General features: G+C 52.1%; 1 protein-coding gene across 1 annotated transcript in view; it reads left to right on the top strand.

Annotated features, from left to right (window-relative positions):
• CACNA1H (calcium voltage-gated channel subunit alpha1 H) overlaps positions 1–13,300 on the top strand; it is a 112,498-nt gene that overhangs the window by 79,752 nt on the left and 19,446 nt on the right. The window contains exons 24-27 of the mRNA XM_066198495.1: positions 7,428–7,579; positions 10,135–10,244; positions 10,755–10,888; positions 11,563–11,633. Of these exons, the coding sequence (XP_066054592.1) occupies positions 7,428–7,579; positions 10,135–10,244; positions 10,755–10,888; positions 11,563–11,633 (467 nt within the window). The remainder of the gene's footprint in view (positions 1–7,427; positions 7,580–10,134; positions 10,245–10,754; positions 10,889–11,562; positions 11,634–13,300) is intronic.

The raw sequence follows: 13,300 nt of genomic DNA, 5'->3' as shown, positions 1-13,300 counted from the left end.
TCCCCCTGTGCCTGGAGGCCCCTCCGAGGCTGCCCCGAGCCCTAACGCGCCGCCTCGCACCCCAGGGCAGCGCCAGGGTTTGATTTGGGAATTCTTTGCTCAGCTCCGACGGGGCTGATGCAGTTTGGGAGTCCTGGAGCATGGGCCCCGCATGCCACAGACACTGCATGGGGGCATGGCCAGGGCCACGGGCTGGGGACAGCAGGGAGAATTCCTCGGGGGAAGATGTCCGTGACGAGAGATGCTGGTCCCATTCCAGGCTGGGACTCAGTCCTGGGACTCTTGTCGTCCTTGGGACACTGGCCAGGGGCAGGGCCATGAGCCAAAAAAGGCCTTTAGCCAGAATTTCCTTCTCAGTGGGTCTAATAGGGACCATCAAACCCCAAAAGCACCTGAGCCCGTTGCTCCTTTCCTGCCCCAAACCTGTTCATGCCCACCTCCCCTGGGCAGGTTCCACCTGGGAGGGTATTCCCAGGAAAACTGCCAGGAAAGCAGCCCCAGCTTCCCCAGGAGTTTCAGTGAGCAGGGAGAACCTGCCAGGCATCTCTGAGCAGCGAGCAAACCTGGCTTGGCCACTGAGGTAAAGCTGAGCTTAGTCAGGGGTAAGGCCAAGCTTTTGTTTGCCGTGACTCTGCCTGGCCGTGTCATCTCCTGGAAGGACCAAATGTTGTCACAGGTTGGTTGTGTCCCACACATCAGGCCGTGGATATCCATTTCCAGCTGGAGGAGCAGCCCAGCTCCAAGGACAGGGCAGGCACAGGCTGTGCCGGGATTTTCCCCATTCCCTGCATCCCTCCAGGCCTGAGGCAGGAGCTGTGCCCCTCCCAGCCCCTCTCCTGCTCCTCCCTAGAGCCAGGGGACACCTCAGCACTAAATGGTGGCACTGTTGTCCCCACGGGACCTTGATGACACCACAGGGAGGGCCGAGCCCGTTTGATTTTAGCCCGCTGTGAGCTCAGTGCCCGGCTCAAAATGAGATCCAGCTCAGACACTGATTCTCTCCAGAGATTTCCAAGAGTTCAAATGCAATCTCCTTCCCCTTTTCCCATTTCGCTTTGGCAGTCTGAGGGTGGAAATACTGGAGGCAGCATTTCCAGCCCGGGGAGGAGAATCGTGTTTAGGGTCCCAGGGGTTTCTCCTTGTGCAGTCTCTACCCCAATGTGCTGACCTAAAAGACATTCAGATAAACTCGAAGTGTAGACGAAATTAAAAAAAATTTAAAAAAAAAAAGCAATTTTAAGCATCCTTAGAGGAAACAGGGGCGCAGGGATGGAGGCACAGCTCTGCTCGTGATTAGGAAATAAATCTTATTAAAGCCTGGCTGTGACTGCACAGCTCAGACACCAGAAAGAGCCAGTCCCTGTCAGAGTGATGGACACGGTGGCACTGTCCCTCCCCATCCACCACCTCCAAGGAGCTATTTCAGAGCAGCCATTGCACGGATGAGGGCTGCAACATTTCCTGGGGAGCGCGCAGGGAGGAGGACAGATTTCTGGAAGGGGATCAGCTCAGTGGAGCAGCTGAGAAGTGAAACATTTGGCCGTGAGCTGGGCTTCCAAAAAATTCCCTGAAACTCTCTGGCCCTGCCTGCAAGGACAGCTCGGCATCCCAACTGTTAACGAGGTGACCCCAAATATCTGACACACGTTTGGGAATTTGCTGCTTCCATTTCAAGGGGTTATTTTTTTGTTTCGTTTGGGGGGGGGGGTCTGAACTTCCTGGGTCGTTTAGATGATGATGGATTTGATGAAAAAAAAAGAAAAAAAAAACCCCCCGTGGCAGACTCAGAAAGATGTGAGCTGTGACTTGTGTGTGTGTGCTCGTCGAGCTGTGGGGTCTGCGTGGTGACAGCAGCTGGCAGCTCCCTCTGCTTCCATGTGTCCCTCCCAGCGCTCCCACGTGTCCCAGCACCCCGGGTCACCCCTGTGGGGCAGCGGGAGAGAGCCTGGTCACCGCAGGGGAGAGGAGGGAGGAGTGTGGGAATGCTGACAGAGATCCCTGCTTTTAGTTCAGCCAGCATCTCGCGGGAGAGGAGGAAGAACTTGTGCTTTAACAGGAGGGAAAATCCAGCCTGGGCCACAAATGCACCCTCCGGCTGCCTGGCACCTTGTCTGTGCGTGCTGTCCCCTGTCTGTGCTGTCCCCTGGGGGTTGAGGGCTGGGGGATCTGCCCCTGCCGGCACAGAAATGTACCACGGAGCTGTGGCAGGCTGGGCTTGGGGCTGGGAGTGGGTTAAACCTCACCTGGGTGCCAGTCCCGGGCTGGATCCAGGATTTGGGGATTGCTCCTGCCCTGCGGCAGGACCCAGCCCCTTCTCAGGTGGGATGGGGTGTCACCACCTGCTTTTGGGGTGATTTTTCAGCAGGAGGGTCCCTCTGAGCCCAGTTCCCTGCTGTCACCACCTCAGATCTCTCCAAAACATTTCTTCTCTCCCATCTGAGAAGGGATTGCCGAAGGGGTTGGCAGCAGGTTCAGTCTGCTCCAGGAGAGCAGAGGGCAGGGGGTGAGGACACTGACAAATGCATTTGATGTGGTTTGAAAGGCAGAACCGCTCAGTGAACTTTTTTTGTTATGCGAAGAGGGAAAAAAAATCAAGATAAACCAGAATATTTTTTTTTCCTGATGCTGTCCCTGCTCCATCCATTATATCCAAGTGTAATTTAACAGTCCTGCTGCTCTCTGCCTCTTAATGAGCTTCTCAGACGACACAGACCGAAAGCAGGCTCCCCAAACTGAAGGTTTTGATTAAAAACACGTGGATCAGCTGGATCTCCTCTGCCTGTGGGATCCAGGGCCAAATCCAGCCCTCCTGGATCTTCGCTGCCCTGTCAGCTCTGCACTTCAAAGGCTGCCAGAGGGTCTGGGTGACACCGGGGGCTGAAAGCAGAGCAGGAAAAGCTGGGAAAGCTGGGAATCACAGCTCCAGCTGGGAGCAGAGTGTGCCTTTCAGTGGTGTCCCTTTGGGAAAACCCCCAAAACTGAGAATTCAGAAGAACTTTTTTCCCCAATTTCAGCTCTGTGAGAGGAAAGCGGCCACAAATCCGTTCCTCCGAGGCTTTTCCCACCAGAGCTGAGAACTGTGGAAGGACGAGGCGAATCTTAAGCCCCCAGCAGAGGTGCCTTTCAAAGCACGGACTTCAGGCCTTTCTCCAGAGGGTGATATTTCAATTTAAACGTCCTCTCAGTGCCACGACCTCCTCTGTATCCGGCAGAACCTCCTGAGCTGGAGCTACAAATTTTTGGGTGCTGGATCCCTGAGTGCTCAGAGTTTCCAAGCGGGGAGTTCTCAAACCCTGCTGCTTGGGGTTTTTTTTGGTTTGTTGTTTTGCTTTTTTTTCCAGGCAGCTGCAGGTACAGAGCTGCTCTGTTCCAGGCATGAATAACCCCATTAGGGCTTTCTAATGTTTCATGCAGAGCGTTGTTATGGAGGAGCTGGAGCTGGGAGTTGTAATGCCAGCTAGAAATGCTTTTAAGCCAGGGGGAAACGGGGCTTCATTAATTTCCATGTCAGCAGAACCCACAAGCAAAGTTGAAAGACTCTGCAGAGAGGTGAGATTCAAGTGTTAGCCAGCATCTAAAAGCAGGGGGAGGAAAAGCTGGGATTTTCCTCCTTTTTCATCTGATGGTTTACGGGTTTTTTTCCCCTCCTGCTTTTCCACCAGCAGCTGAAGGGAAACTTGTCTGTGTTTGATGGAGAGAGAGCATTTACAGAGCACGGAGTGCCAGGGCAAGGGGGATGGATTCCCAGTGCCAGAGGGCAGGGTTATGGGATACTGGGAAGGAATTCCTCCCTGGGAGGGTGGAAAGGGGCTGGGATGGAATTCCCAGAGAAGGATATCCTGGCTGCCCCTGGATATCCCTGGAAGTGTCCAAGGCCAGGCTGGATGAGGCTTGGAGCAGCCTGGGATGGTGGAAGGTGTCCCTGCCATGGCAGGGGGTGGCACTGGATGGCTTTGAGGTCCCTTCCAACCCAAACCATTCCCTGATGACAGAAATCTGCCAGCCGGCTGCAGGGAGTCTCATCCCAAAAACCACTTTCCCAGAGACCCCGAGGCCCAGGCTGTGTTTTGCCTGCTGGGATTGATGATGGATCCGGCGTCCCCTGGTTGCTGTGCCCACATCCCGTGGAGCAGCATCCTCCTCACCCCGGTTCCCCCTCAGATCCCACAGCTCTGGGTGTGCCAGCAGCAGTCGGGGTGTGTGCAGTGAACCCTCAACGCGATTTGGGCGCTTCAGATTCCCCCCAGGGGTTAAAAATGTGAACTGAGAGGAGCCCAGAGCTCTTTGCTGTGCTGTCAGCAGAGCTGAGACTTCCCGCAGGGGTTGGGAATGACCAGAGCTGAGGCTCTGGAGCTCTGGAACGCTGCCTCCGTCCTGCCAGAGCTGTGTGGGGCTGCTCTCCCTCTGCTCCCACCCCGCTGCAGCCAACCCCTCTGCCTTCCCGGGGTCACTGATCCAGCCCTGGCTCCTTGGGCACATCCCTGGCCACATCCTGGTTCCTCAGGCACATCCCAGCTCCTTGGGCACATCCCGGCTCCGTCTGGGCACATCCCGACTCCCTCTGCCAGCCTGGCACGGGCAGCATCTCCTGGAGTGGACACTGCATGGGGTCCCCCTGAGCATGTCCCTGCTGCATGTGGTTATTGTCCCCTCTGTCCCCTCCCTCCCTCCCGGCTGTCCTCAGGTGTTCTCTCTCTGTGGGAATTCCCTTCCCATCCCTCGTTCTGGCTTTGGGCTGTGTGCATCCCAAAGGAGCCAGGCTCCTCCTGGAGCTCCCTGGGGTTAAGCCTGGCCTAAGTTTTGCCAGCAGGAATTTGGGCAGGCCTGGGCAGCGCCGAGAGAGAGACCTGTGAGCCCCCTGTGTGCTGCAGGGCAGACCCACCTTTGGGGCTGGCTGCTTCCTCCTTGGGTTTTTCCCCCTCTCCAGCCCGTTGGCGTAAGGAGCTGCCAGGGAATCTGGGAGGCTGACAGTGGAAAATGTCTCCTGGTGCTTCTCCTCCTGGAATTAGTTGATGAAACAGAATAAACACCTGAATATTCATTTTGCTGAATAAATCAGGCTTTGGGGCAGGTGAGGGGTGGTTAAAACCACCTGCAACCTCTTCTCCTGCTGTGCTGCCAAGCCATCCCTGCTCGTGTCCTGGAACCCGTTAATCAGCCAGTCACCACGAATAAATTGCCCCTTAATGTAACATTTAACTATTAAGGCGACTCTCAGACCTCCCAAGGAGTTATTTGCACTCCCAAGAAGACGTTTCCCTAAAAATACATTAAAAAAAAAAAAAAAGCCACAAGGATGTTGTAATCCTGAGAACACATGAAAGCACATCGTCCTGGCCGAAATAAATATTATACTGCAATGTTTTTATTATTATTTTTCAGGCAGGCTGAGCTCAGTAGCAGAGACAACCCCAGCAGTCCGAGATGACTCGTAGGATTAAGGCACATGAAAGCAACAGGAGAAAAAAAAATGTATTCCAGAACGACTCTGGTTGCTTTCATCTTGTTTTTCCACACCCCTTAGCAGAGAAAAAAAAAAAAGAAAAAGCTTTGGTGACCCTGGTCAGAAGGAAATGTTTTTCAAATGCCTCCACTGTACTTTTAACTACCAGGAAAAAAAAATCTGAGTTGAAAGAGAGCTGCACATTCTGTTTCCCTTTATCGAATTAATTTTAAGGGTTTGGATTCTGATCTGGCATCAGTTGCACCAAAAAAAAAAAAAAAACAAAAAAAAAAAAACCACTAAAAAAACTCCCACATTTCAAGAGTCCTTCCATCTGAAAGGTATTAGCAGGATGAGAGGAGTGGGAGATGGATTTCAGGAGGGCACTGAGCCCTTCTGAACTGATCCCCCTCCTTATTTCCAAGGTGAAGCAGCTTTTTCTGAGCTCTTCATGCATTTAAAAGCTGAACTGGCTGAAATGTTTGCAAATCTCTGTGAAGAACAGCCCCGCTCTGACTCGGGGTCACCTCAGTGTCTCTTCCCACTTGTAAAATCCACAGTAAGGCTGCCTCGGCCTCGGGTAAACTGGGAATATTTACATTGCTGAAGTCCGAGAGGAATTTGACTCCCGTGTAGTGCCCAGAGCCACCCCCGTGGTCACAGTTTCACTGGAGAGGGACACAAATGCAGCCCTGGGGTCCGAACACTCTCCTTGGAACAATCCCAGGCAGGAATTTTCATGATTCAAAGAGAAAAAAAAAAAAAAAGAAGGAGGAATCACGACCAGAGGCAGAGAAATAAAATCCACGTGAATGGTTTTAGACGCAGCCATGCCCCGAGCCCCAGATGTATTGTTTAATTCTATATTTTATACCTGTAAATTTCTATTTCTTTTTCCAGAGGAGCTTGTGCTGCTTGTCCCGGCAGAGCCAAGCGCTTTGTGGCTGTGTCCTGTGTGCTCCCACCCCTCGGGAATGCCCTGCTGCTTTTCCTTAGGCCTTCCCAACGCCCCCCAAAAAAAACCTTCCGGAGCTCGGGGCGTGTTCTTCTCCCACCTGGAATATTCCTGGCACCTGCAGGACTGGGGGAAGACGAGTCCTGCCCTAAGCTTTGCCCTCACCTGCAGCTGAAGCTTGGCTGGGTTTGAAGCTTTTCCCTCGGCTTTGGGTCCCGCGTCCATCCCGCTCCTGCCCCGCCTGCTTCCCGTTCCAGGGGAGACTGTGGGACACAGGGCAGGACCTGGCTGGTCCCAAAAACCCCACCGGGGCTGGCCTGGGAGGCAGGACCACGCAGGGATCACTCAGGGATCACTTGGGAATCATTCAGGGATCGTTCAGGGATCACTCAGGAATTACACTGGGATGACTGAGAGATCACTCAGGAATTACACAGGAATAACTTAGGAATCATTCAGGATTCACTCAGGGGTCACTCAGGGATCAATCAGGGATCACTCAGGGATCAATCAAGGATCAGTCAGGGATTACTCAGGGGTCACTCAGGAATCACACAAGAATCAATCAAGAATCACTCAGGGATCAGTCAGGAATTACACCGGGATCACTCAGGGGTCACTCAGGGTTCTCTCAGGGATCACTCAGTGATCTCAGGAATCAGCCAGGAGTCACTCCGGGATCACTCAGGAATCAAGAATCACTCAGGGATCAGGAATCACTCAGGGGTCACTCAGGAATCACTCAGGAATCACTCAGGGGTCACTCAGGGATCACTCAGGGGTCACTCAGTGATCTCAGGAATCAGTCAGGAATCACTCCAGGATCACTCAGGGATCAAGAATCACTCAGGGATCTCAGGAATCACTCAGGGGTCACTCAGGAATCACTCAGGGGTCACCCAGGGGTCACTCAGGACTCTCTCGGCCGCTTCCCACGGTTTGTCCAACTCCGTCCTCCTGACCGTGTCCAGGTGGGAGGTGACCTTCCCCCTGCACCGCCGGCTCACAGCTGTCCCCGTGTCCCCACAGAGGCCCAGCGCAGGCCCTACTACGCCGACTACTCGCCGGCCAGGAGATCCATCCACAGCCTGTGCACCAGCCACTACCTCGACCTCTTCATCACCTTCATCATCGGCGTCAACGTCATCACCATGTCCATGGAGCACTACAACCAGCCCAAGGTAGGAGCTGCCCCCCTCCCCGGGCAAAACTGGCCAAGGTGGGGCTGCTCCAGTGATGCCTCGGCGGTTTAGCTTTGGTAGTTTTAATATATTTTTAATCATGTCATTCTTTATTTAATTCTATGACTCTATAATTCTATAACTCTGTAATTCTATAATTCTTCTGTTAATTCTGTAACTGTAAACTCCACACGCTGCGTGAGCTGCTGACGTTGTTTTGCACCACGAGACACAGACTCCGAGATTCAGAAGGCTGAAAAAACTTTTTTATTTTTGGGATGTGGGTTGTGTGGGGTTTTTTTAATACTATTTTACACAGACCAGTTTGATTGGTGAAACAAAGGCAAAACCTTTTCAATTACATTGGTTAGACTTTTTCTTGATGTCCCTCCTAGGAAAAGGAATGAATAACATAGGTACAGTTACAAAAACATTTCTGTTGCTTACAGAAAATTCTCTAAAAAAAAAAAAAAAATTTAAAAAACTAAAACACTTCAAGCATAAAACCAGAGCTCTAGGAGCTGCTGCTCTCCCATTCTGGGCAGACAAAACAATTCCTCTCCAGGGAATCAAGGACACCTCACTGCCTCAGGCCATGAGAGATGTAAATAAAAGTGAGTTGGAGGGGCAGCAAATTTGGGGTAAATGAGTTCATTACCTGAGGCTGTAACTGGGAGATTTACCCCTGATATGCAAATGGACCAAAGTGATAAAATCGTGAAAATCTGTGACCCATCTTCCATTTTGGGGTGCAGCCCCTGGAGGACTTCCTCTGCCCTAAAGGTACCTGAAGGCCCTTCAATAAATAGAACTGCTTTTTATTCCCTTAATCTTACCTGGCCTCTGCTTTTAGGTAAAAGTCCCCAAAGGCATCCCCAGTTCTTGGGAGAGCCTCACCATTCTGATCCAGCTCTGCCATTTGGGACCCACTGCTCAGGCAAAACCTTGATTTACCTGCTTTGGGTAAAAAAAAGCCCAGCTAATGGAGGGTGAATTGAGCTTTTACCAGGAAAAGACCAAGCCAAGTATTTCCTGCCCCGATCCCAAACCTGACTGAGCCTCGCACTGGAAAACAGTCTGGAGTTTGAGAGCGTTCCATCAGCAGATATAAACTCGGAGTAACGGCATGCAGAGCGTTTCTCCTCCTCGATGAGTTCTGAACAAGCCAATCTAAAAGCACAATCCTCCCCTTCTTAAATGGATTTTCAAATCATTCTCCCCTCAGAACACCTTTGCCACAAATCACAGGGGCCGAAAAGTGAATTTATAGAAACTTATAAAATTTTTTATCTATAAATTTTCCATTTCGTTATCGCTTACGGAGCTCTGGCTCAGCATTTACTTTTCCAGCGTTCCGTGGTAGCCTGCAAATGCCTCCTGGATGGGGAACTCTGTGTGTGTGTGTGTTTTACACCAGGGTAATTCCCTTGTTTCCCATGGAAATGGTGTTTGTCCAGATTAGGTTTTATTTACGCTTGGTTTACGTTGACTTAACACTGAGTTGTAAATCCGAACGATGGGAGAAGTCAGGCTCAGGCTTTGGCTGGAACAGGGAATTGTCCCGTGGTTTTTTTGAGCTGCCATTTTTATTTTAGGTCCTGGAACAAAAATAGGGATTGTCGCCAACACCTGAGAAACTTCCAGCTCTCGTTCCCAAAAACCAGGGCATGGCCATGGCCCTCGGTGACCTCGCTGCGTGCGGGGTCAGCGAAGCCAGGCGTCACACAGAGGGGACAAAAAGAGCTTTCCTGTGCCCTGGGGTGTCCTGCAGCCTCCTCTGTTGCGTTTATTTCCAATTTTATCTGGCTCGATGCTCACGATTCCCATTTTTCATTGGAAATTTAGAGTCCTGTGCTACGCTGAACTGAATTCCCCTTCCCTCCCTGCTGTCCCCCACCCCAAGAGCTGCTTCCCCCCCGTCCCCCAGTGTCTATTTTAAGGCCCCACAAGATTCCTTTGCTATTGTTGGCCCCCAGCTCCAACGAAATCCATTATAAACACTCGAGTATAAACACTGTGGATTCCTGACTTCCGAGAGCGGCTCCGGGGAGAGCGGGAACGCTGCACCAAATATGGACACGCTTTGCCCGGCTCCGGAGAGGTCCCATTTTTCAACAAGGAAAAGTTTAATCCATCCCCGAGGTTTATTTATTTTCCTGAGCTTTTTTGGAGGCGAAGCCTCCGTCCCGAGGGCTGGAATCAAGGAATGATCCGTGGAGGTTTTTCCCTCTCCCCGGGGCTGGGCAGGTCACACCAAGGAATCTTTCAGGAGACGGGGAAGGGGAGAATTTTTTTTCGTGTCTGGCCCAGGCTGAACAATTTGTGCACCGAGCTCGAACCTGACATTTTTAGCAGAACTAATCTTAGTGCTCCGGAGGGTTTTGTTTGACTCGGGGGCTGAGCCTTTATTTGAGCTCCGCTGCGTGGTTTAGCGAGCTCTGCCAGCCTTTATCACTTTATTCCTGATATTTCTGCGCTTCCCCCACCCTGCTCCCTGCCAGGGGGGGTCTAGAAAGGGGTAACTGGGCTGGCCTAACTGGGATCTCTCTTTCCAGTCCCTGGATGAAGCCCTCAAGTACTGCAACTACGTGTTCACCATCGTCTTCGTGTTCGAGGCGCTGCTGAAGCTGGTGGCCTTTGGTTTCCGCAGGTTTTTTAAGGACAGGTGGGAGCACTTGGAACCCCCGTGGATTTGGGATTCAGGGCTGGGTTGACCCAGTTCCAGAGGCAGATTCTGGGCAGGTGTAGCAGCGCTGTGGGAAGAGCCCAGGTCTTGCTCTCTGTGGGCGCAAACTTTGTGGTGTGAGAACTAAAACTCCTAAGAGCTGCTGGAGGGCAGGAGGGATCCGGGAAATCTCCCAGAATTCCTGATGCTTTTCCCCCAGCATTTCCCTTCCCACCAGGCCTGACCAGCTCAGCTTAGAGGTCAGAAACACTTCCCAGTCACTTCCCAGATTTTGTGGCTCACAGGATGTCTGTGCCAGCTGCTCCGAGCTGCTTTTGTACCACCTAAAAATCCCGGGCCCGGGTGGGAATGAGGAGACGCACTTGGGATTTGCTGGTGCCTGCTACTGACACAAACATTAACACAAATCCTCCCCTTGGATTATCCAAGTGGATAACCCAAAAGGAACACAAAAGGAATTTCTTTTCTGTGCCCTTGCCCTCCCTGCAGGTGGAACCAGCTGGACCTGGCCATCGTTCTGCTGTCGATCGTGGGGATCACGCTGGAGGAGATCGAGATGAACGCCGCCCTGCCCATCAACCCCACCATCATCCGCATCATGAGGGTGCTCAGGATAGCCAGAGGTGTGTCTGGGAGCCCCCAGCCCCCCCGGGAAAGCCTTTGGGCGTTTGTCCTTCCAGCCCTGCAGCTCCGCTCCCGGTGGGGAGCACCAAGCGGCGGCTCAGGGAGGGGCCGGGGGTCCCACGGGGTTTTCCTGCTCTGACTCCAGCCTGGGGTCCAGCACAGAGTTTTCACACTGCTCCAGAGCAGAGTGGGGAAGGGATGGCAGGCAGGGCTTGGGAAGATGCTCTTCACTGGTGAGGGGCCTCCCATTTTCCTGCCTGTTGGAGTTCTTGTGGGTTTTTGTCTGTTTTCATGGAATTCCAGGATGGTTTGGGTTGGAAGGGACCTTAAATCCCATCCCACCCCACCCCTGCCATGGCAGGGACACCTTCCACCATCTCAGCTTGCTCCAAGCCACATCCAACCTGGCCTTGGACACTTCCAGGGATCCAGGGGCAGCCACAGCTTCTCTGGAAATTCTATTCCACCCTCCTAGGGAGGAATTCCTTCCCGATATCCCATAACCCTGCCCTCTGGCAATGGGAATCCATCCCCCCTTGGCACTGACGGTGGGATGTTCAGCAGGAAGAGAGAATTAAACCCTCCCTGCAAGCCCTGAGCCCTGATTTCCCCCCTGGATTTTTCCCTGCCGCGTCCCCCAGCCCTGCTGAGCAGGATTTCCTCCTCGTTCCAGTGCTGAAACTGCTGAAAATGGCCACGGGCATGAGAGCCCTGCTGGACACGGTGGTGCAAGCCCTGCCCCAGGTAAGCCCCCAAAATTCCTGCACGCCCAGGGGGTTCCCCTTGGGATCAGCAGTGCCTTGTTTGATGGGAGAAGCCAAAATTATAGGAAAAGTGTTCCCAGAGAGCAAATTCCTGCTGGTGCAAAGCCCAGATTTCCCTGGCAGGTTTGGGAAACACCAGGAGGGACAGAGAAGGATGCTGGAGAAAGCGCTGGGAGCTCCCAGCTCAGGGGGTTTTATTTGGGAGGCAGGAACAAGCACAGTTATTGGCAGAGGTGCTGCAGCCTTGGAAAGGCAGATTTGGGGAGATGCTTCTGAGGGTTACAATCTTGATTTGGGGTCAGCAATCACCGAATTCTCCTGAGCTGCAAGGGAAACAGCAACACTTCCAGATTTTGGGGAGATTTGATAGGATCCTACAAGTGTTCACTGCCTGGGACTGCTTTTTTTGTGGATCTGAGAAAAGAAGGAAAGAAACTTTTTGAGGCTTTCAGTCCTCCCTGAGAATTCCAAGGTATTTGGGTTGGGTTTTTTTAATTTTATCCTTTTTAAGGTGTGTTCTGCTCGTTTATGGGTGTGCCGGTGTGAGCTCTGATGGTTCAGTGCTTGGAGTGAACGCAGATCCCTGCCCATCCCAACTCCCTGGATCCCAGGAGTGTGGGAGTCTCCTCCAGAGGCTGAGTGGCCACAAGAGAACCAGCAGAAAACATGGAATTACCCCAAAACACCCCTGGGACTCAGTTCCCGAGTGCAAAACAACCCATGATCTATTCCAAGAGAGACGAAAAAACGGGGAATTTCTTTTCCCTCCAAAGACCCTTTTGCTTTGCTCCTCATCCTTGCCACGAAGGTGTTTCTAATCCCAGCATCTTCCCTTTGGCATCCAGATTTCCTTAAGGATTTTGGGCTGAGGCTAAAAGCAGGGATTTACCAACCTGACCCCTGGGCTGGAAATCCTTGGATTTGTGTCCGGTTTTCCAGTTTACAAAGCACAGACCATTAATTGTGCACCACAGGCCATATTTTCTCTCCCTCCTGGTTTTCTGTCCCCCCCCACCCCACCCCACCACAAACAATAGGATGGCTCCAGGCCAGGATTTTTGGTTTCCTCGGGGTGTTCTTGCAGTTTGCACTCCCAACAAGGTCTCTTGTCGAGGGAAAACCCCCAGGGATGTTCCCAGCAGATAAAAAAACCACCACTTTGGCCTCCAGTGAAGCTCCAGAAAATAAAAAAAGGAACTTTAGGAAGAGCTCTCTGACAGCCATCACTCTTCATAAAGCTGCAGCTTTCGTTTCCAAGGCAGGGCACGAGTTCCTGCCCTAATTGAATTAACATCCTAAAACCACAGCTGGAAAATCCTCATAGAATGTGGTTTCTAAGTGACAAAAAAAAAGAGCTAATTTAATGTTTATTCATTCAGGTTTGGGGGGAAATTCTTTGTCTGGTGTGTGGAGAATGCCCATGTATGGGCTGACGATGACAAGGAACTGTCTCTGCATTTGGGGGGGGGGGGGGTGATTTTCATCAGCTTTGGATTTGGTGTTTATTCAGCAATTCGAGTGACACTTGGAGGACCAGTTATCCCCAAATTTGGGGATGTAAATAATTCCCTTACTCCTTTCCCTATTCCCAGCTTTCCAAAGTCCAGCTCACCCTTTCCGCATCGAGATTTTGATCCAAGACTGTCC

Source organism: Chamaea fasciata, unplaced genomic scaffold (genome assembly GCF_029207755.1).
Source record: "Chamaea fasciata isolate MVZ Bird 193981 ecotype frontalis unplaced genomic scaffold, bChaFas1.0.hap1 SCAF_16, whole genome shotgun sequence".
NCBI classification, from domain to species: Eukaryota; Metazoa; Chordata; class Aves; order Passeriformes; family Sylviidae; genus Chamaea; species Chamaea fasciata.
This window is presented reverse-complemented; position numbering and strand designations above follow the sequence as displayed.